This window comes from Quercus robur, chromosome 10 (assembly GCF_932294415.1).
Source record: "Quercus robur chromosome 10, dhQueRobu3.1, whole genome shotgun sequence".
NCBI lineage: Eukaryota > Viridiplantae > Streptophyta > Magnoliopsida > Fagales > Fagaceae > Quercus > Quercus robur.
Window position 1 is genome coordinate 30,328,181 of NC_065543.1, and position 24,559 is coordinate 30,352,739.

At 33.6% G+C, this 24,559-nt stretch overlaps 2 protein-coding genes across 2 annotated transcripts; both read left to right on the top strand.

Annotated features, from left to right (window-relative positions):
- Positions 1–11,035: 11,035 nt before the first annotated feature.
- LOC126702532 (ras-related protein RABA6b) lies at positions 11,036–14,454 on the top strand. Its single transcript, XM_050401253.1, has 2 exons — positions 11,036–11,495; positions 13,932–14,454. Exons 1-2 carry the CDS (start codon positions 11,278–11,280, stop codon positions 14,362–14,364), a joined length of 651 nt encoding a protein of 216 aa, XP_050257210.1. The 5' UTR covers positions 11,036–11,277; the 3' UTR covers positions 14,365–14,454.
- On the top strand, positions 11,348–17,819 carry LOC126702533 (uncharacterized). The gene is made up of 2 exons (XM_050401254.1): positions 11,348–11,495; positions 17,211–17,819. Exon 2 carries the CDS (start codon positions 17,413–17,415, stop codon positions 17,698–17,700), a length of 288 nt encoding a protein of 95 aa, XP_050257211.1. The 5' UTR covers positions 11,348–11,495; positions 17,211–17,412; the 3' UTR covers positions 17,701–17,819.
- Positions 17,820–24,559: the final 6,740 nt, after the last annotated feature.

A 24,559-nucleotide genomic window follows, 5' to 3' on the forward strand; every position in this document is an offset into this window, starting at 1 on the left:
GAGTTGGAAATTTTTTTAAATAGAAACTGATTATTGACTTGGCAATTTTAAACAAGTAGGAGTCTTTAAGTGAAATGGTGGACAGATGAATGGTCCACTAGAGGACCCTATAATTTCTCTCCAAAATGGACCAAAAAGGGGTCTAACAAGGACATTTAGGGTTTAAATCTCTTATCCTTCAATGTAATGTAATTATCAAATTAAATTTTTGAAAAAAAAAAGATTATTTTTTTAAGTGTCTTATTTAATTTTTTAAATTTTTTTTGTAATGTTCAACCATTTTCGTTAATAATCAATGTAGTTGAAATTAACCCAAGCACCTAGCTATACCTTCCATAAGTGCCAAAACTAAGAGATGAAAAACGCTAAGAGTCAATGAATTCATAACAGTATTATACTCGGGTGATGTATGACTTAATCAAGAATCACATATAAATTATAAAAACTATTTTAATAGTATGATTAAAATGAATAATATAATAGATACAAACTTTCAAAAAGAATAAATACTAAAAATAAATTAACAAAAAATATTTTAAGCTACGTGATAAATAAACAAAGTGTAAATTTAAGTTTTTATCAAAAACCAAAGATTGTAATAAATTATAAAATAACTTAAATAAATATTGAAACTCCCTTTAAATATCTTGAAGTTTGATATAATTAAGTTTTAACTAGGATAGTATTTTAATTTTCTTAGTTCTTCGATAATAAAGTTCCCCTTGAAGTAAACTTTCTTACTAATTTTAATTCACTTCATATGGCAAAATGTCCTACAAGTACAACTTCTAATATTTATATTAAGCTACATAGTTTAAGCCCGACATATATCCAACATAACTTTTCATTATTAAAACAAATATTATGATAAATTATTAAAGTAATGTAAAATAAAAAATGAATATATATTTTTTTTTAATAATTTCTATAAACGTCTTGGCATTAGAATTAGAATTTTAATTAGAGTCGTATTTTTAAGTTTTTCAAAATTTAGCTTTCAATTAGAGCAATTTTCTTATTTATTTTAATGTACTTATATTTCACCAAATGGAATGAATAAAAATTTAAAGAAATTAATAAAATAATGAGAATGTATTCACTTGGTGCTATCACAACATATAAGATATAATTTTTATTATATATTATATGATGTGATTTGATATGAGCTTATATAATATCTAATTTTATTATTTTGGAATAATAAATTAGTGATTGATTATTATATAATTTCATAATTCCCGTTAAAATATGAGAGGTCTTATATTTGTTATGAACCTAATGTTCCACATGAATTAAGTGTAACCATATATTTATAAGCTTTTAGGCTTCCTCCACTTGTAAGCCGGTTTTTAAGGATGAGTTCTACCCATGGGTTCCTAACATTTAATATCAAAGCCAACCACCATGTCGAGTAATCGGACGTAGCTCATTGAGTATGGGATCAAATGAGTTGCGGTTTTGTGGTTGGATCTCGAAGGAGTGACTTAGAGGCTAGATTAAGATTACTAATAGGTGAGTGAAGCCACCAAAAAGAAAAAGGCTACCATTGGGTCAGTGTTGCTAGAGTGAACCGCCACGGACATTAGCTGTGGAGCGTGGTGATATGTTATGATCCTAATGTTCTACATGGATTATGTGTAAACTTAACAGAGTGTTTATAAGTTCTTGGGCATCCTCCCATTGCAAGCCAGATTTCAAGAGTGAGTTCTACCCATGGGTTCTTAACATTGTTTTACATGGAAGAATTTATTTGATTTTAGATAACTTTCAGTAGTGAGTTCTAGTTAGTTCAACTAGTAAAATCTCTTGTCGTCAAATAAGAGATTTTGGTTACTAGACAGTTATTACGAATATGAATTGAAATGGTTTAAAAAGTTCATAACTTAATTTTTTTTTTTTTAAATATTAAATTGAGAGTTTAATTTGAAACCACCCCAAACTATTGGAGAGATATGTAAGTTGGAACAACCACAATTTCTACGATGCAACTTTATTATATAGTATATAATTCGTATTGTTTACAAAGTTGTTTGATGGATTACCAATTAGATGTTCAGATCTATTATACATGGGTAAATTACACATTTGGTTACTAGAATTTTGGTGCAAGTTTGGATTTTAGTTCATGAAATTTAAAAAATGGAGCATTGATATTTATTCTTCTCTCTTATTTAAGTTTTTCATACCTAAATTGATATTTTCTAGTGTGCATTTATTATTAAAAAACTAGAAATGGGCATACGCGATGCGCGGATAATGTTGTAAGCTGCTATGTGAGAAGGTTATGTAGATTGTTCTAAATATTTTAAAATAATATTGCTATAACATGAAGAGGTTATTGTTAAATTAATGATGTAATACAAAATTAAAGGGATGAAGAATTTAGATTATAGAGTAAATGTCATATAAATTATAAATTACTAGTTTATAACTCTATGCATATGCATGAATACACTTAAAAATATATAATAAAATGCATAATATAATTCCAATATATATAATTTAAATATTATTGATAGTCATTTTTATTTTTTGTTAACTCTTTAAAAAAAATTGTAAGAATATTATTAGGTATAAAATGTAAATTGTCCATTTTTAAAAAATTATTGTGAAGCACTTTTTTTTTTTTTAATGATTCATTTATTTTAGACTTTTTGGCTTTTGTACTTAATAAATCACTTGGATAAATATTTATAATGTGGTCCCACATTTTATTCTAAAATTAAGAAATAAAACTCTTTAAAAATAAATAATTTAGAACATATGGTGCAAAACTAGAACTGTAATTTGAAATTCTAATTTGAGTTTCTCTCAACTTCACCTATTATTATATATATAGATTTGGTGTAATAAAGTTTTTTTTTTTATTTAAATTTTATACAAACGTGATGTGCAATAAGTTGATTGTTTGTTTAATCATAGTTTTTGTTTCTTCAATGCATTAGAGTTAGCATAAAAGTTTTGTAATATCATGTTAATGTTAAGTTGGCTTATGGAAATATCATAAAAAAAAATTATGATGTCATATTTATGTTATTGAAGTATGCTACTGATAGGTTAAACACTAAGTGAAAATAGTAATATCCTATTAATATAATTTTATTATAATCCAAAATATGTAAAGAAGGTGACATGGAAAGCTAGCTAAATGAAATTTACTCTATCAAAGCAGGCATGGTAGAATGGCATGGTCTTTTATATGAGAGTTTTTTCTTTCTTATAGTATAAAATTAAAAAGAAAATAAATAACCATATAAAATACTTATAGATAATTAATATGTGTTTACAATTTTTAAAAATTAGTGCACACCTATAGATATTTAATGTGTATTTACTCTATTGACACATTCAATGAACTAAAATTTTGACATAAATACAAACTTTGATGAGGTGGAAGCCTAAATAAAAGAGTCTCATGAAATATGCTACTTAACAGAACCCCATGCTCTTCCGCGTGAGGTCTTTGCTATTATATATATATATATATATATATTGATTGATTGATATTAACAAACAAACTAAGTACTAACTACAATATAAAATTATAATATGTCAACAATAAAATAAATGCTAAAATTCAATTTAGTGCCTCTACTTTGTCATATTATCATGACCTTTTTTTTTTAAATTTTTTGTAACACTTACTTCTGTTAGAGAAAAGTCTATTAGACATTGAACATCAAATTCTTATGAACTACAAACTACAAACAACACACAGAATTCTACAAACAATGAGACCCGATGCTACATAACAAAAATAAAAGGTAAAGATCTCATAGATGCATATGCTACCATTCAGAAACACACGATAGGGGAATATTCTTTACTTTTTCTCCACTGGATCTCTATATGATCTCCTAGCTTTAAGTCATCTAAACAACTAATCTGAAGAACATTGATTTGTTGGACTAGAAGGTAGTGCTATTAGTACCCTATCCTCTATTGCCCCAAACCTGAAGTGCCTCATCAGTGCGAAGAAGGAAGGAGCTGTTGGGACCCAGAAACAGAGGAAGCACACACTAGGATGCCGAAGGAGGAAGGGGAATGAGAGGGAGTTGTTTTTCTTTTGGTGGGGGGATCTGATTTTCTTTTTGGCAAAAATCAAATTTGGGTAGTTTTTTTATTTCTTAATCCTTTCTCGTGATTTGTATTTATTTATTTTTTTTTAGAAACCTTTCTCGTGATTTGTAAGAGCACTTGCATGAGTGCTTTTACTATAACAAAATGACAATATTTTAGTCAACCAAACACAAAGGTCAGTCATCAAAATTGTGTAAAAATATATAATTATTATAATAATTGTGTAAATTTACACTGACATTTCATTTTGCATTTAGTTTTCTTTTTCTTTTTCTTTATGTATTCCAATGATAAATAAAGAGAGTGGATAATGATTGTTATATTTAAAAAAAATAGAAACAATTAAAAAAAAAATCAAGAAAAATTGATATTTCTAATTAATGTAATCTGAAATAGAAAATCTAACGTGAGGTGTTTTAAAAAGTTAATTTGTAAAATAGAAAAAGTAGATTTTTATATTAAAATAAACATAAATTTTTGTATGAACTGCTATGAATGCTCTAAGTGAAATATTCGGCTTAAAATAGCATTGTTGAGGGGGTTAACCATATTTCTCCAACGGATTTTAATAAGGCTATATTGATTCCTTTGACAAAATTACGAAAATGAAATCTCATAGATTAATTTGATAATTAGAGTATAAGTGAAAAAAAAAAAAAAAAACACTATATTGGATTCTATCCTAAAATAAATTTTATAGTGTAAAACAATAGCATATAAATTATCAAAGTCAATATTACATCTTCACTTTAATATACTCACCCAACAGTATCAATGTAGCCAAACAAAGACATGTTTAATTTTATATAATATCATGATTTAGTCGTAAAATTTAATCCCAAAAAAGACAAAAATTTATCTATATATAAAGAGTTTTAATTTACCTTTGATAAGTCTATACATGGGGAAGGGAGGGTGAAATTTAATTTCCAATTTTGATTTTTGTAGAGAGAGAGAGAAGGCTACTAATAGTTTACTATTGAAGCATCAAGTCGTTATGAGAAGCTGATCATCAACAATAATTTGATGCATTTACAAAGCTTTTTTTGTTTTGGAAACAGCTAAGGATCTCATTGATATAAATTACATGATTGATCTCTGAAATTTTGTGCAAATTTACTTTTAGTTTTTGAAATTTAAGAAGGGAGCATTTTGTCACTCCATTATGTTGTCTAGTTTAAATTAGTGGTGATTTGGGGTTAGCAAAACCATATTCACACAAACAACATAATAAAATATCAACACATGACAAAAATATTTAACATGGTAATATGGAATGCGAAAGCGTTAAGAAGCAGAATGTGCCTACTTCTAGAAAGCAAGAAACAAAACACGTTTGCTTATGAAAATAACCTCGAATTCATGAGGGTTCCTTAAATCCACAAGGAGAAAAGGTCTAGAGTCCACCAGAAAATAGAAAGACAAAAGTCTGAATTTTATTGATTGAATGATTATTATAAAAAAAAAAATAATAATAAATAAATAAATAAATAAAAAAGCTCACAGACATAGGGACCTATTTAAAGGCACTGTAAAACTTGACAGACAAGAAAATATATTCTAAAATAACTCTTAATTAATACTTAACCATAATATGAACCAAATTTGACCTAAAAAGCATTAAAAGCACCTACAAACAAAAAATAAAATAAAATCACTTAAACCTAAAATAACAAATTTTACATAAAAATACCATAATTAAATAATTTAAAAAATTAAATAGTAGATTTTGTCCTACATCAGACCCCTCCACTTGAAACAAACTCATCAACAAGTTGATAGTTGAAATCTGAAAACTTCCACGCCAAGAGAACAAATACTTTGAATACTTCATCTTCTTTGTATTCTTACCAAACTTGAAAGTCATTAACTGGGCAACTTGAACTTCTTGTCATTTGATCTTCATGCAATTGAAAATATTCACCAAATAAGAATCAATAATCCAATCAAATCTTTCCACCCCAATAAAATCAATAAACTTTGTTTCAATTGCTCCCACCAAAATAATAGGAGCTTGAACGTTGCAATCATTTAACTTGACTTCACCGAGATCGTTGACAACTTCCTCTATAATTTCTTCTTTAATGGTCTCTACTATCTGAACCTCAAGATCTTTCTCTATAATAGGGTCTTCATTAATCTTTTTCTATAATAAGATCTTCATGAACTTCTCATAAACTTTTATATTTTCTTCAAGAAAAATGTGTTGTTCGGCAAACAATGCTTCTCTTAATTGTGGAATATATGGTTCTCCAAAATAATTCAAATGTGAACTTCTTGGCCAAAAATAATCTTGTTTTGTATATGAAAAAAGTTCATCACAATCCAAAGGATAAAATTTGATAGCAAGCATCTTTTTCATCCTTGGCACAGCTTAGATGCTGCTACTGTTAGACGGAGAGCGGCACAGCTTTTTCATCCTCATTTTTCCGTGATGGGTGCCATAGATGCTGCTACCGTTAGATGGAGCACAGCACAGCTTAGACCAAGGCAGACCCAGATAGAGATGGTAGTTCCTCCAGCTTCTACCGCTCCATCCACCTCCACTCCTTTGTCTTCTGCAGGTGGAGTGACACTTGAGGCCATCATGGCATAGCTTGTGCACATGGATGCTCACCTTGACACTTTCAGTGATGAGTTGTGTCAGGTGAACACCTGTGTTGGTCATATCGCACAACGACAGACTGTCATAGGTGGTTTCACTGTTGCTTCTTCTCCATCTCCACCGGCTTCTGAGGATAAGAGTGGCGATGGCTCTGACAATGATGGTGCTGATGAGGATGAGGATGCTAGCTCGCCCAGTGATGATGAGATGTCTACTTGATGTACTTACCCTTTGTCACTCATGACAAAAAGGGAGAGTAGTTTTGATATGAGAATAGTCATACATAGGGGAGGGTTAGCAAAGGAGTTTTTTTTTGTGATAGAGGGAGTGTATATGAAGGATGTAGTGAGGATTTTTGTATCCTTTCTTTTCTTTTTATTTTAGATACATATGTTGATATATATATATATATATATATATATATTGAGGTTGTTATTACTTTCTTTCACCTATCTTTACATGTGTTATTTCTTTTCTTTGTTTATGCACATGCTTCTTATATAATGTATGCAATCTTTATTTCTATTTCACACTAAGATGCCTTGATGAGTTTTGTTTAAAGTGTTTCAGAAATACAGGTTGTCAAAGTCTACTTGTCATAGACTCTCTTCTTACAAAGTTTTTCAAGAGTTTGTATTAAGATAGATTTTATTGTATTCAACAAGTGAATATGAGTTGAGTGATTTATGACTTCTCTCATATGTTCATTTGTTTGTTGTAGTTTTGTCACGGATTGCCAAAGGGGGAGATTGTTAAGACATATGTGATTTGATGTTAGGAACATATATCAAATTAGAATTGGCTAATTCTTTGACAAAATGCACTTTATTTGTAATTGGGTAGATCTAGGATGTGTTTAATGTTTTAAAGAATAAGGTTTCAAGATCAAGTGTTAAAACCATGCAAATTTGTCTAAGAAACAAGTGAAGAAGTGCTGAATTTTAAATCTCGACAGCTAGTATCTATTGAGGTTTAAAAAGCTGCTGAATCCCGAATCCCGAAGCTTGACAGCTAGCTCGATAAATACTCTATCTGTCGAGGTTTATGGAATTCAGTTTTTCAGAGCTAATTTTCATCCAAGCCGTGTGTATATGTTTGGACTTTCTTTTTTCACAACCCTAAACATATATAAGGATTATTTTAAGGGTCGTCAAAGGTTATGCAAGGGTGAAGCAAAGTTTTGTTTATGCAAATTGTGATCGGAGATAGAATTTGTCCTAGTTCATCTTTCTCTTGAAAAAGCTGTTGTGTTTGTACACCTTAGGGTTTTGTGACTAAGGAGTTTCGTGATCTACATCGTGTGATGAACTAAAGAACTTTGTAGCCAACACCTTTCTCAAGTTGGTGATTAAGTCACGTAATGGGATCCGCGCATCTATTAGTTAGTCATGTACTGGGAGCTGTGCATTAAATAGGAGAGATTATCACTACAAAACAAGTTCAATTAAGTATTGGGGTAAGGGTTCAACTGTAGGTTCGTATAAAGTACTGAGATTCCTTTACTTGTAACCGCTTGTTGTAATAATAGTGAATTCTCGGGAGTGGTGACCTTAAAATCACCCGGTGGAGTGTTTTTGCCGTGTAGGTTTTTCCCATTTGTAAACAAATCACCATGTCAATTTAATTTCCGCTGCATTTAGTTAACTGGTGATTTGTTTATACTACCACGCGTTTTGCATGCTAATTGAATTAATTAATTAACTTGGCTAATTAATTTGTTAATTCATCACAAGGGGGTCAATACATTCTTGGCCTATTAACTTAATCAACAATGAAGATCAAGAAGCATTTGGTTACAAAACCCTATGATGTACAAATGCAGTAACTTCTCACATAGAATATAAATCTCTTGATCTTTGTATCCGTGTGTGACGGCTCTTCAAATAAGCCTTATATATGTTTAGGGTTTTGAGAAAAGAAACCCTAAACAAATTCAAAAGATTGGGCCGAATTTCAGACCTGAAAATTTTGAAATTGTAATTCTCGATAGATCGAGGATGTGTAGAGCCATCTATTGAGCTTCATATTAAGTCTCGATAGCAATCATCTGTCGAGCTATCTGTCGAGACTTAATGAACAGCTTTTCTTCACTTGTCTTTTGGATCAATCTTTATGTCTTTTAATATGAACACTTGATATGCTTGAACAACATATTTCTTGATGTATTAAACCCAACTTAGATCTACCCAATTACAAATAAAGTTCATTTTGTCAAAAAATTAGCTAATTACATAAAGTATGACCCTAACAATTATTATTATTATTATATAATGATGCATATAGAAACTTAATTATGAGATTTTGCTAATAGTTTTTTTATTTGATAATCTTTTTGGGTGGAAAATTTTGCAGATTCTACCCAAAAAAAAAATCTTAATAGATTATTAACAACAAAATATTTTTCTAATTAGTCAAATTAATTGTTGTTAAGTGACGATTGACACGGCGTTTTGTTTATTTGCAAAGCATCTTCATATGGATATGTTTTGATTCGGTATATTTTTATGGATGTATTGAGATAAGCATTGTCTTCAAGAAGAGAGATCATGATCATACTTTGTATACTTTAAGAGAGATAGGCTAATTTGGGATTAAGGATAACATTAAAATAGAAAGCTATAGGTTGAAAATTTGAATGGTGGGAAAACTATTTCTCTCATTATTTTCTAACAACCATGATTGGAAAAACTTAATACACACTATATTCTATCACTAGCAAATTGGCTCATAATATGAGTAGATGAAAATTTTAATATTAAAAGAACGCAAAAAATATATATAATTTTTATTTATTGAGAACACAAAATTCATTACTTAAAAAATATTAATAAAGTATTATAACAATGTTTATTTTAAGGGGAAAAAAAGATCATTGCCCTTATATAAAGAAAATTTTCTTAATTAATAGTTTAATACATCTTGTGTGCATCTAAAATGAGACTATTGGGCTTGACCTCACTTGGGCTCACAACTTATTTGTAATGTGGGTTTAGGATTTCCTACTTTGAGTTGTTCTTGGCACAGAGACTCAGTGTAGCTGCCTCTCTTTCTCTCTCGCTCTCTCTCTAAATCACTCTTTTTCTCTACTCTCTGTTTCCTTGAAAACCTTTCAACAACCATTTCATTTCCCCAACTTCTCATATTTATAGCTCTAGATTAGTGGAGAGATCATGATTACTGCCATAATTAGTGCAATTGGAAGTCCAATATCATCAGTCGTAAGTGGATGGTTAGGTGGGAGTGGAATGTGGTGAAAGTGGCCTTGGAACTTGGTTCCCACTCCAGCAGGCATGCTCAACAGCGGTGTTTCCCTGGGCACTGCCGGGCATGCTCAGGATGGTGTTTGGACGTTATTCTTTCTTTATTGTTCGGGAATGGTTTGCCGAGCAAGGACCAGGTGACAAAACTTGGACTTGCAGTTTGTGTGGGTTCAAACTGAGGTTTTGGGTAGAAAGAGATTGGGGCCATGGGCCACGCTGTTGGGTTAGAATTCAAGGCCCAAATTGATCTGGGTACCTTGGTGCCGTACACATCTAAAATAAAACTCTCTTACGAGGATAACACTTTGCTACAAATGATTAGTTATGATTATATAATTTTATGAATATTTTAGAAAATAAATTATATATTATATTTCATTACAAAATAATTAAATATTTTCGCAGATTTTGAGGATGGGACTAGTTTTCTTTTAAAAAGGCAACTTTAGAATGGAATGGCGTTTACACTTTAAAAAGAAAATGAAGGGCAAGGGGAGAATTATTTTCCCAATCATCCATTATGAACTTCGTAAAGCCATCAATCCATTTAGTAGAAACATACCTCTACTGTAGTAACTTTTATAATTATAAGTTTATAACTTCGAGTTTGTTGCCAAAACCTCCTATAATTTGGCTAAATAGTGATCGAATCAAACAACCACCATACCGTCACATATACTACTTATTTTTTTAGAGAAGGTCACATATACTAGTTTACTTTCCAAGATTGGACAGTTTACAATGATTAACTATGATCACCAATACCATACCTTAAAGCAACCAATGAGATGTACGAAATAAAAATCTGATTCCTGCTAAGCTAACTCATCATTTAGAATTAGATGAGGAATGCCCAATCAAACTTTGCCTAGTAAGCATAAGAGCAAAAAGTTGACGCTAAAATAATCATTAAAAAATAATTTGGTGAACAAAATGGAGTATTATAAGTGGGCTGTCCTTTAACATATTGGGTTAAGGATTATCCAAAGATTAAGTTTTGGTTGATTTTATTATTAATTTATTAGTGACACCCACAGATCATGACAATATCAACAAACAGCCATCATGTCTTTTATGAATGTTTTCACATGTAAATACTCAATACCCTCCAAAAACAAAGACAAAGGAACTGCTAAAATTACTAACCTACGTACATGATTTGGAAAACTCATATATAAATATAAAGACCATCACATAACAAACCATGCCTCAATATTTGTCTCTTTTTTCTTCTATTTCTTCAACAACTTCCTATACTTTATATTTCCTTCTTCAAGTTTTTCTTTTTTTAATATTTTTTTTTCTTTATATAGAAAGAGAGATATTATAGGTATGGCTGAATCATTTGATGAAGAGTGTGATTACCTATTCAAGGCTGTTCTTATTGGAGATTCTGGGGTTGGAAAATCAAATCTTCTCTCAAGGTTTGCAAAAGATGAATTTCGCTTAGATTCAAAGCCAACCATAGGGGTTGAATTTGCTTACCGGAATATAAAGGTTGCTGACAAACTCATCAAAGCCCAGATATGGGACACTGCTGGCCAAGAAAGGTAATCACCCATCTCATACTTCTCTCTAATTGTATTTCCATTTGCTAGCTAGATCATCATCTTTCGAAAATTGATCATGAACTTTTCTATGGCAACCCAAAGCTTTAAAGAAGCATAAACAAGTTATGAGAATTAGGGATAAAATTATACACAATTCATCAAACTTGTATCGATTGGTTCAAAATTCAAAATATGTAAATTATCCAGAAAAAAAAAGTCATTTTTAAGCTTAAAAGTTGCTTCTATGGTTATGCTTTCGAAGTTTGGTACAGTGCAAACTCGTGATCTTAAACTAGACGAAACAAACCATTTATATAATTCAATTCAATCTTAACTTAGCTGAGGGTTTTGTTTTGTTTTGTTTTTTTGTTTTTCCTGGTTATAATAATCGAAAACGAGCTATCAAAAGTTGCTTCTATCCTATGGATACATTTCTGAGGTGGGTCCAGTCTGAACTCGTTGTCTTAACCTTGACGATACAAACTGTTCAACTGAGAAGATTTCCTCAATTTGAATTTGTCTTCTATTTTATTTTCTTTAGCTTTTTTTATATCATAGAAGATAGAAATCATTTTGATCATCACCCGCTATTTCGGTGAGTTGAATGGTCTATAGCTTTTGTGATCCACTGTTCATCCGTGAATTGTGATGTACTAATGAAAATAAAGTGAGAGTCCTAATCTCTTCATTAAAATTAGAGAAAGGGTAGGAAATTGAATAATTAATCCCACTCAGCTGGGACCCAGAAACCGAAAAGAGATTTTTCCTTATTCATGTTCTTGATCAGTCATAGATTGTTGTAGTTATCATGATAGGAATGAAAAATGCTAAGATTACGGCAAAGTTCACAACTTTCTTGTTACAGTTCGTTACTAAGTAGATAAGAAAAAGTAATGGTTCATGTAAATCCACACTTTCACGATTTACAACTTGCTGTATAAGCGGATTGTAGCAATAGTAGATTAAATAGGTTGTGTACTAGTTGATATGTATAATTTCATGTGTAAAGCAGTTGCTGTTGCCTGTTGCTGAAAAGAATGATGCGCAAATTGAATTGAAACACCCTCACTTGTGAATTTACAGTTGTGTGGGACACTTTATATAGACCTTCTACCCTATAATTTCAACCTTTTTTGGCTATTTAAAGTCATTAGGTAGGAACATGCTCTTTTCATTACACAGCAATCTAGGATTTATGGAGATGTTTTGTCACTTTGCTATCTGGACTGTGACTGCTCCACACGGACTCTCTTTCTTTGACATGTGCCGTATTATCACACTATACGATCACGACAAATATCCCACACTAATTTTAGTATTCCCATCCAAAAATACAAAAAAAACAAAACAAAAATTCACCAAAAAAGTCGCTGACACTATATTATTATTTATTAGTAATAATTAACGAACGTCCTAAATTGAAACACCCTTTAAAAAAACTATTAATAATTTTTTCATCAAATAGTTACAAAAATTTGTGGTGATTTTATATTTATTGAACATGTCATGTGCACCATAGGGGAAAAAGTAGGGCTAAAAGTAAAAAGTTTAAAACCCAAGTCTGCAAGGCCGGGAAGCTTCTTTTAACTTGGTGCCATGGATGGTAGTACAGATACACAATTATGAGTTATGAGTCTTATGACATATTGCCCCAACCTCCAACCAAAGGTGGCTGACACATAATCTTATCTCATCTTACTCATGCCTCATTATCTTTTTTTTTTTTTGACTAGATATTTCTTAAGTCTCGTGAAATACATACGTTGGGGGATTTAATTGGGATTGGGAGGAGAAATACGTGTAAATCTAATTCTTCTTCACTGCTGTTTGATTGACATATAATTCTTTGAATGAAGGGTATTAAACTTCTACTCATAGCCCACCTTACAATAAGGCTTGCCTTATATCTAAAGCTTCTCTTTTAGGCCCAAGCCCGGTCCCTACCATAAATATAAATTATAGAGACGAGACAGGACAGGACTACTACTGAATACTGATTCGTAAATACTTTCTCAAAAAAAAAAAAAAAAAAAAATCATAAATAAACAAATAAATAAGAGAGAGAGGAGTACCACTACAATTATAGTTATCCTTTTATGTGTGTGTATATATATATTAATGAAATTTATTCATAAAGTATAAGCTAATGAAAAAATATGAATTTAATTATTTAATAACTATTATTCTAAAAAAAATATTTAGAAAATGCTTTTTATAAAAAGCATTAAGGTAAAACTTTTTTTGTTTTGCTAAATGAAAATAATTGTATGAGCTTGGATTAATAGAAAATCTTAAACAAAATGTGTATACATGGTTTCGCCACTTCATCGTCTCTAGTACAATATCAGATGTAGAAATCTTTGCACTATTTACTAAAGTGTGGAAAATTTCAAAAATGTATTCTCATCAATATGAGCATATATAATCTTGTTGTAGGTTTAGAGCCATTACCAGTTCATACTACCGTGGAGCACTAGGTGCGTTGCTAGTTTATGACATAACCAGGCGAGCAACGTTTGAGAATGTGAAGAAATGGGTGCGAGAGCTGAGACAATTTGGCAGTGCAGACATGGTGGTTATTCTTGTGGGGAACAAATCTGATTTGAGTCACTCTAGAGAAGTGAATGAGGAAGAAGGAAAAAGTCTTGCCGAGGCAGAAGGTTTATGTTTCATGGAAACATCTGCGTTAGAGAATAAGAATGTGCAGGAATCATTTTTACAAATGATTACTAAAATCCATGAAATCACAAGCCAAAAAAGTTTAGAAGCTAAAACATTCGAAACATCAACAACTCTTGGCCGTGGGAAAGAAATAATTAGTATTGATGAAGTTACGGCAACTAAACAACCTAGCTGTTGCTCAAGCTAGAGAGTGCTGAATATATTTCCAATTTTTCTTTTCAAGTATTCTTACATAGTTTCTATATACCCACACCTTTTTATTTCCCTTTTGCTACTATTTGTTGTTGTTGTTGTTGGTTTTTTTTTTTTTTTTTTTAATTTTTTTAGTGTTTTGCGTGGTGTGTGTAATGGATATGCACTAAACAACTAAAGCAGAAGTAAAAATACGGAGTTAGAAAACTAGGGGAAAATAGGGATATGATGACAAGATGCCATTCTTGACAAGTCCCAAACAAAAGACTAAGGCTGTGTTTGGTTGTCGTAAAATGTTTTCCGAAAAATACATATTTTTCGGAAATGCTAATTTCCGGAAAAGGAAAATATTTATGTGTGTTTGGTTGCATTTCAAAAAATTTTCCGAAAAATATTTTCTGGTGTTTGGAAAAGAAGAAGGAAAAGACAAAACCCAGAAAAACACTACAAAACCCAAAAGAACCGGCGCGATCGACGGCGGCGAAGCACCGTTCGCGAGATCGACGGCGCCGAAGCACCGTTTGCGAGATCGACGGCGCCGAAGCACCGTTCGCGAGATCGACGGTGAGCGAAGCACCGTTCGCGATCTCGCGAAGCGTCGCTCGACGCTCCGCGAGATCGCGCCGTCGATCGCGATGACGCTTCGCGATCGACGCGAACGGTGCTTCGCGAGATCGCGCCACCGTTCGCGTCGATCGCGAAGCGTCGCTCGACGCTCCGCGAGATCGCGATCGACGGCGCGATCTCGCGAAGCACCGCTCGCGTCGATCGCGAAGCGTCGCTCGACGCTCCGCGAGATCGCGCCACCGTTCGCGTCGATCGCGAAGCGTCGCTCGACGCTCCGCGAGATCGCGATCGACGGCGCGATCTCGCGAAGCACCGCTCGCGTCGATCGCGATCTCGCGAAGGGTGATTCGTGGTCAAGGCTGTGAGCTCGCTCGTTCTCCCTTGCGCGTCCCCAGTTCCGGAAATCAATTGAAGTGAAAATAGGTACTGAAATGGATTTCCGTGGTCAAGGCTGAAAATTTCGGTCAACAGGAAAACATTTTCCGGAAAATAACGTTTTCCGTGATAGCCAAACGCCCTCTTTTCCGGAAATTGATTTCTGGAATTCATTTGAAGCCGATTCAAACGCACCCTAATTAATATACAAACTCTGGTCAGGAATTATAAACCACACTAGTGTCCTGCTGGACTCGAACTATTTGCCAAAATATCTGCACATTAGTTGCCCTCATATGTTGAAGGACCATTGTCCATTGCCTGTTTAGAAGTTTCCTACCGGTATTTTTTTTAAAAAAAATCTTAGTTCTTCTACTATCACACATTTTGTCATAACTTTTGCCACAACTTGATGGTATGTGCAATTATGATCAATGAAATATTAATCGTACATAGATCCATTACTCACAGTTACACACATCATTTAGTTGCAATTATAATTAATAAACTATTAATCACATATAGATCCATCACTCACAATTGCACACATCATCAAGTTGTGACAAAATGTATGGGCTCATACTCTCATACAATTTTTTTTTATGTATAAAATAGAAATTCTACATTAGCTTAATCTAAGTATATATGTGTGTAAAGTTTCATCCTGAAAACTTGAATTTCGACTCTTACCTTTTACATCCCATAAGTATTTATACTTATAAAGTAATCTTAGCACATAATTACTCTATTACAATCTTGATCAGTTGTTATTATGTTTAAAATAATTGTGTAATCTAGTTCTTAGGGTAGATATTTGTAGCCCATTAGCCATGGCACGCATGCGGCCTAATAGTTCCACGTGTGATTGTGGGGATGGTCTCTAAGAAAACCCTTTGACTGGGCTTCTAGCTAGTGACACTACCATCTGTGGCGACAGCAATAAAGTGAGGCAGTGATGTTAATAGCATGACACCGTGGGCCAGCTAGGTATAAGATAGTAATATTATGGACTAGATTGGATGTTTTGGTAAAAGCATAGATATGAGTGTGTTTGGATAGAACTTATTTTATTGAAATTGAAAACTGAAAACTGAAAATATTATAGTAAAATAATAACTGAAAACTGAAAATACTATAGCAAAATAATTTTTAAATGTGTAAATAGTATCGTAAGACCCATTTTTAATGAAAAAGTTATTAAAAAGTGAAATTTGTGGGTTCTCTATACCGTTTACGGATCCAATGATGTATTGAAAAGAGTTAAAAAGTCAAATAATGCGATTACTGTTCATAACAGTACATAAATAGTAACCGCACTATCCCCTTAAACGCGTGCCCAAAAAAACCAAAAAAAAAAAAACAAAACAAAACACAACGCGGTATACACTGTGAGGGCGTTTGGATTCCAAGGAATCCTACGTCCACGTTTTAGTGTTGCGTTTTCCTTTGTTTGTTTGTTTGTTTTTTTTTTTTTTTTTTTTTTTCTTTTGCCCGCATTTGTTGACTTTGGGAGACAAAATATACTGTTATAAACAGTGTATATACTAATCATGCACTGTACATATACTGTTCATATATTAAAAAATATTAAAAATTGGTCCCATGATACTATTTACACATTTAAAAATTATTTTACTACAGTATTTTCAGTTTTCAGTTTCAGCAACAATAAGTTCAATCCAAACGGACCATGTATCCAAATCCTCTCTAGAGTAGAGTCGAGCCAAATCAGTAGGGGAATGTGGAAGAAGTTTCTCAAAATGTGTGACATCGATTTCGGCCCACTTTGTTGAGCCCAAATACAATCTCTAAGGACATCATCTAGTAGTTTCATTTGATCCACATCATGGGTCTCATTTTATTTATAGGTCATCTCATCTCAATCTCATGCGTTGACAGTTTTCATAGATCAGTGGATAATGAATGCCAACAGTTTTGCCTACACGTGTTGCTCCTTTCCTCTTTGCCTGCGAGAGGAGCCACTCATAGTTCAGGGACAGACACGTGTGTGCCTAGTTACTCTTCTCTTCTATAATAAGAACAGGTTCCGTGAATTAAGGTTCAAGAGGCTCATATTTCTCTTGTATATACACTCACAAAAATGGAGGCGAATAAAGAGAGAAGAGAGGTGGTAGAGAAAAAGGAAGATTCAGAGACACAAGGAAAGAAGAAGAATGAATGTTATGATGGTGTTGATGAAAGCGCTGCAACGAAGAAGTCAACGACGGGGCTCGATCCAATGACAAAGACATTGATTCATAAATCCATCATCACTGACGGTAATGGAGAAAAAGAAGGTGGTACTGGTGACAATCATGGAGCAGAAACTCGAGATGATGTTCTTGCCTTCTCTCGATCTGTTCACAAAATCGACTTCTCACTCGAATGAAAAATATAGATAATTATTTATTATATGTGACACTGGCTATAGCTCGCTGCTTTGTTAATGTCAATGCCCATTATAACAAATGACAATCATCTATATATTGCACACGTTGATTCAGGTTATGTATGTTTTGAGTTCATTTCTCTTTCTGTATGGTTTTATGATCAAATTTACAAATGACTGTGTTTGGGATTTAGGTATGAATTCTTATCTTCTTATTACACGATTGTTCAAGTTCCCATTCTGGGTTATCTGCGGGATAATAAAATATATAAGTTTATACAGTTTAAGAAAAATTTTATGTTACATATAAATATTTGTTAGGGTGTGACATTTATCAGCATCATAGTGAAATGGAATATTAAATGGTTAATTTATAAGAAATAAAATAAAATAAGTAAATTATAAAGGTAAAAAATATAAAGGAATGAAATGAAATAAATTGATTATCAAGCCGCTTAAGGTATTTTGGAGCTTAATGCGACGTATGGCTTTTTATTTTTATTTTATATATACTATTTTTAAACTACTAACTAATTCATGAGATGCATGACATAGTTAATTAAAAGTCACATTTTTATTTTATTTGTGGTATAATGATCATCATATATTCATATATAATAATGCAAGATATACAATTAAAGAATGATCATTAATTTGATCAATCTCATGCTTGAAGGTATAATAATCATCGTATATAATAATACAAGACATACAATTAAAGAATGATCATTAATCAATACATTTTCATCTAAAAGTTAAAACAATAGATGATTACACTAAAGATAAGATTTGTATTAAAAAAAAATTTTTTTAAAAATCTCAAATGTCTGGAAGAGCAATCTCAATGCCTGGAAAAGCTCTTGGATTGCTAGAGGCACATAACTTTTGAAAATTACTTAAAGAAAAGTTTCTTCCAAATAAAAATGTTATTAAAAAAAAAAAAAACTTTTCATGCAGTATTTACCTAGCTTAAAGGCAGAATCTAAATTCAATTTTGCACCAACAAAAAAATATATGACTTCAAATTAATTGTATATCAATCCCCATAAACCAGAGGAATCTTTAAGGGTGATAATAGCCTTTGTAAAGTAGTGAGATGAAAGAATTTAGTATTATTATCTCCATAGGTTAACCAAGTCATCCGAGATTTGAGTTGCCAAAAAAGGAATTTTTGGTATAAAGTATTATTGTAAACATGGATAAGTTGCTGTTCAAGCGTGATGTAACCTATGATGAAACATAGAGAATGAAGATAAGACATAGATAATGAAGATAAGGAGGATGGAAGCAAGGTGGAAGACAACCTACTATCTTTAACTAAACTTGAAAAAGAAGGATCTGAAAGCCACATATACTCAAATTTGAAAGGATTACTTAATTTTTGAATAAGAGGATCAGTATACAGCATTATACGATAATGATTCGATTTAATACAAGGGAGATAGTGAATTTCAAAATGAGGAAAAAGAAGTTTCCATTTCGTATTACCTAAACCTCTATCTAGTCGTTCTTTAATATTTAGGAGAAAGTATCATCTAAGACAGGCTCATGAGACCCGTATCTCACTGATATGTGAGTCCCTTTTATATTATATAGCCAATTAAGGTGTTTATTAGTCCAAGTAAATTTCAGCCCATGAAATACTAAATCCATAAGGCCACAATGATCAATGCAATTTCTAAAAGCTCTTATCAGATTTAAATTAAGAGGAAATTCCCCCATTTTTTCTTCTTTTGACAGCATATTAATAAAGTCTCCTAAAAGTATCCAAGGTCAATTGATAGAAGAAGATAACTCTAGTAACAATATTCTATAATAATTTATGCCTAGCAAAGTTAAGAGAAGCATATATAGATGTAAGAAGAAAAGTATAAGATTCATTAGGTACCTTTACAAGAGCATGGATACTATTAGGGGTGTCCACGGGTCAGATCGGCTTGGGTTTGGGCTCAACCCGAAACCGACTCGACTCTATCAGGTTGAAGGACGGCGGACCCGCCGCCGACCGTGAAAAACAACGAGTCGAGTCGGATTGGGCTCGGGTGGACGACGGTTGGACCCAACTCAATTGAAAGACAGAAAACAAAGATGGAACTTGGTACAAATTTCACAAATCTTAAGAACAAATCTACAGACCCAAATATCAGTAACCATAAATCTGAAGAACCTAGACAAAAATGGAGAGAAATAATAGCAGATCTGAACCTGCATGAGACTAAAACGAAGAAATAAAGAGTGTTACTGGCAGATCGACGGTGATGTTCGAAGATCTAAAGATTCAGATCGGTGATGGTGCGATGGTGGAGGTTCGAAGATCTAAAGATTTAGATTAACAATGGTGGAGGTTCGAAGATCTAAAGATTCAGATCGGTAATGGTGTTGGCTGTTGAGCGTGAGAGGGATCGAGAGCATGAGACTCTGAGGCGAGACTGAGCAAGCGAGTGGACAGAGAAACTGAGGGTGAGAAGCCGGTGATGGTCTGAATTGGAGTGGAGAGTATAGAATGAATAAGAACTGGGTTATATACACAGTAGGGTTGGCTAGATCGGATTTTGGAAGGGAAGACCCGCCATCCGACCAGCCGGAATCGATTTGGGATGGCAAGGACCCGCCACCGACCGCCAGGTAGTCGGGTCGGGCGGTTGCCAGTTCGGGTCCGGTCGGTTTGGCCGGGTGGGTCGGGTCTGCAGTTTTGTTGGACACCCCTAGATACTATGTTCACTAGTTGTGAGAATCTCCACAATAAACTTGTCTTCATTCCACAACACCCAAATACCACTCGAAAAGCCAATCGGGTCAACATAGTGGAATGAGAATAAGGCAAAGTTTCGATAACTTGATGAGCATGTTCCTCTACAATTCGGGGTTCCACAATGATTAGAATTTAAGGGCAATGCATACGATAGAGTTCGTGTGCATGGGTACAAAAAGCCTCATTACCAGCTCCCTAATAGTTCTAGGCATGCAATTTTCATGGATGAAGTATGAGGATTGAGGTAATCATTGGGAACTCTCAAGTAGGTCTTCTGGGTCCTCACTATCATCTAGCTGTTGAAATCGCTAAACATGTCATCGCAATTATCTCGTACATGGGCTCCTATTGTACAAGCTTTGGCCAATGTGTGGCAGACACGATGAATGAAAGGCTTTGGTGAGAGAACATGGTGATATAGAGCTTTACCCAAGTTAGGTGTTTGTTCATAGAGAGTAGTGTAATGCATGTCGGTGTGGTTCAATATTGGATGGGAGGGCTCTTTAGGAAAGAGAACAAGAATTGGAGATCTTATCGGTGAGGTAGGTTACGTTGATTCCTAATCGGATGATGGGGTCACATTAGGAGTCACTGAGGTTTTAGCTTGCTAAAGGTAAATCTTAAGGTCAGAATTTTAACTGGGGTAAGCTTGGGTTGCATGTAATAGTGTCAATTTTACAATTGTCAAGTGAAACAACTTGCATGTTAGCTGAGTTTGACTTATTTGTATTAGTTGGCTCAGAAGAATTACCAACATGTTCCACCTCATGTAACCTACGGTATTAGTTAATAAAACTATTCTCCCTAAACAGCAGCTTCCTTGGAATTTGCTTATTCCTTTCCTTACTTGGCAACTTTAGTTAGGTAGGAATGATCGTATTTTCAATAATCAATCTATCTCTCAATCTCATCTTGTTTACAAATCTGTACAGTTAGCAACTGATTTTTATCATCTTGCCTTACCCCGTTAAATCTTTAAAAGTTTTTGTCCCTAAGTAATCCTGGAAAGGCAGGTGTTGGTGGTATTTTGCATAATAGTTCAGGTTTATGGGTTTCTGGTTTCTCGTTAAACTTGGGCATAGCTACTGATAACATTGCTGAGTTATAGACTATAATTTGGGATTTAAATTTATTTCTTTAGAGACTAATTCCACTATTGTTATTAATTGACTAATTATTGATGGTATTTCATCGCAAGATGTTGTTCCTTTAATCTTTGACTACAGGAATCTTATGGCGTGAGCATGGACAGTCCATCTACTTCACATATACCGTGAGGCTAACGAATTTGCGGATGCGCTAGCTAAATGGGGTCGTCAACAATAAAGCATTTTGGAAGTTTATGATATATGCCCAAATTTTGTGTATCCAACTTTTGTACGAAATATGAAGCAACTTGGGACTAGTAGAATATGTCCTTTGGAGGCTTATGAGTCTGTTGTTGTATAAACTCTTTATTATCTAAATAATGTTCCCCTTTTCTACCCAAAAAAATAATAATAATAATAATCTTTAATTTTTCAAAACACTATTACATTCATTGTCTTCAAAATTTCAACTTCAACAAACACAATTACCACATCTGTCTATGTTCTAGGCATTTAATTTGCACAAAGTCCAATATCAACTTTAAGGGCTATCATAATTGCTCAAATACCATGTGGGCATTTTCACCTAACAATCATGACTCGTGTGTTTTCCTTCTAGAATCTCATCTCTTTTCTTTAAACCTACACATCAACAATTAAAGTGAGAAAGTTTTTGATTGTATTTTCAAGTAAAAATTATGTTTTCAAAAAATCTAAGCAACCTAAGGGGGTGTTTGCATCATCAATTTTCATAACTCATAATTCTGTTTCCATAACTCATAATTCAAAAATGGTGGGACCCATAGCTAGAAGTCCGTTTGGCACCACCATAACTCTGTTTCCATTACTCAATTTTCTGATTTTTGAGTGATGAGTTATGAAAATTGAAAACAGTGTTTACAATTTCCATAACTCTGTTTTCAATGGCATTTTTGTAATTAAAATTACACATGGGTCCCATGGTCAGACTTTTTTCTCTCTCTTTATCTTTTTTTTTTTTTTTTTTTTTTTGTGTGTGTGTGTGTGTCTTTCACAGGTCTGGGACACACCTGCTCTTCTTCTTCTTCTTCTTCTTTTCTTTTCACTTTTTGGGTTTGGTTCTTTTTTTTTCTTCTTTTTTTTTCTATTCTCCTTTTCTTTTTTTTCTTCTTTTCTTTTCTTTTCTTTTCACGTTGGTTTCTGGGTTTGGTTTCTAGGCTTGGTTTTTTTTTTTTTTTTTTTTTTTTTTTTTTTTTCACTAGGTTTCCATTCTTTTTTTTTTCTTCTCGAGTTCGTCAAAGTTGTCGCCGCTGTTGGTGTTGTCGAAGTTGTCGCTGCTGTTGATGTTGCTATTGCTACTATTGTCATTGTGGGTTGTAGCGATGGCTGCGGCGGTGGTGTTTTTTTTTTTTTTTTTTTTTGGGTTTTCGAAAAAGCATGAAAAGCATTTGGTCAAGGGAAAACGAAGGGGAAAAACATTGGGTTTTTTTTTGGTTATATTGTAGATCTATGAATAGCATGAAAATAAGGATAATGGTGGGCTTGATTAAAATATGTGTTAACATGGATGAAGAGAAAAGCAGAGAAAAGTAGGGGAAAACGAAGGGGAAAGGCAGGGGAAAAAAAAGGAGAGAGAAAAGTCAACTGACATTGGGTCAGTGTGTGGGTCTCACAAACAGTTGAAAAATATTGAGTGATGGCAAGTGAATAATGATGCCAAACAGGTAGAGTATTTTAAAGTGATGAGTGATGAGTGATGAGTGATGGAAATTGAGTGATGAAAAAAAGCCATCCAAATAGCCCTTAAGAGCATTCACATCAGCTCTTGTATAAATATGTAAAATACACATTTTGGCCACTTTTACACATTTTGAACCAAAAAACACACTACATCAGTCCATTTAAAATCGTGTATAATCATCTAAAATTTTCAACGAGCTACAATACTAGTGTAAATTTACACGGGCACTGTAGCACGTCTATTTAGTTTTTTATTAATTTCCGTTCGCACCAATTTTTCTCTCTCTTCTCCTTGCACAACGACCTCAACTCATCATCTTCTTTTCCTCAGATACACACAAACACACTCACACACAAACACATCCACATAGACAAATCAACACACAAACAAAACCCACACAGACAAACCAACAGAGAGATAGATCGGTGCTCAGAGATCGGTGCTCGTAGATCGGTGCTTGCTAGAGATCGGTGCTTGTAGTATGGGTCTTGCTAAAGATCGGTGTGCAATGGTGTGTGGTGGCTATTGAGATCGGTGTGCGTCAGCATATGGGTTTCAGCGTTTGAGATCGGTGGCTATTGAGATCGGTGTTTGGGTTTCAGCGTTTGGCGTTTGATGGGTTTCAACTATTGAGATCGAAGATTTTTGGTGGGTTTTGGGGATGTGGGTTACTGGATTTCAGGGGTCGTTTGGTGGAGATGGTGGTGGTGGGTCGTTTTGCAGGTGGTGGGTTGTAGGAGTGGGTGACGGTTGCGGTGGGTAGTGGCTGTGCGGCTGAGATTTGGTAGTGGATCGGACGTTTGGCGTTTGGTGGGTTTCAGCTGTTGAGATCGAAGATTTTTGGTGGGTTTTGTGGATGTGGGTTACTGGATTTCAGGGGTCGTTTGGTGGAGATGGTGGTGCTGGGTCGTTTTGCTGGTGGTGGGTTGTGGGAGTGGGTGACGGTTGCGGTGGGTAGTGGCTATGTGGTTGAGATTTGGTAGTGGATCGAATTTGGTGGGTCAGGGTGAGTGTGTGTGGTTGAGATTTGGTGGTGGCTGAGATTTTGTGATGGTGGTGGAAGAGGAAGGTGGATGGGTTTTGTGATTTGGAAAAGGAAGGCCAAAGGTGATGGCTGATGGAGCAGTGGCCAGAGAGATGGGTGTAGAGAGAGAGCAACAAATCAGAAAAATTGGTAGAAAGAGAGAGAAGGCGCATATTAAAGAGAGGTAGTTGAGAGAAATAATAGAAAAATTGAGAAGGGGGAATATTTTATTGAAATATCTTGTAAAATAGATAAACTGATGTGGGTGTTTTGTA

Bases quoted from the DNA above. Each gene is read 5' to 3' on its own strand.
- LOC126702533 (XM_050401254.1), top strand. From the start codon at position 17,413: ATGGAGGCGAATAAAGAGAGAAGAGAGGTGGTAGAGAAAAAGGAAGAT.
- LOC126702532 (XM_050401253.1), top strand. From the start codon at position 11,278: ATGGCTGAATCATTTGATGAAGAGTGTGATTACCTATTCAAGGCTGTT. The intron at 11,496-13,931 runs GTAATCACCCAT...ATCTTGTTGTAG, and splicing joins GACACTGCTGGCCAAGAAAG to GTTTAGAGCCATTACCAGTT.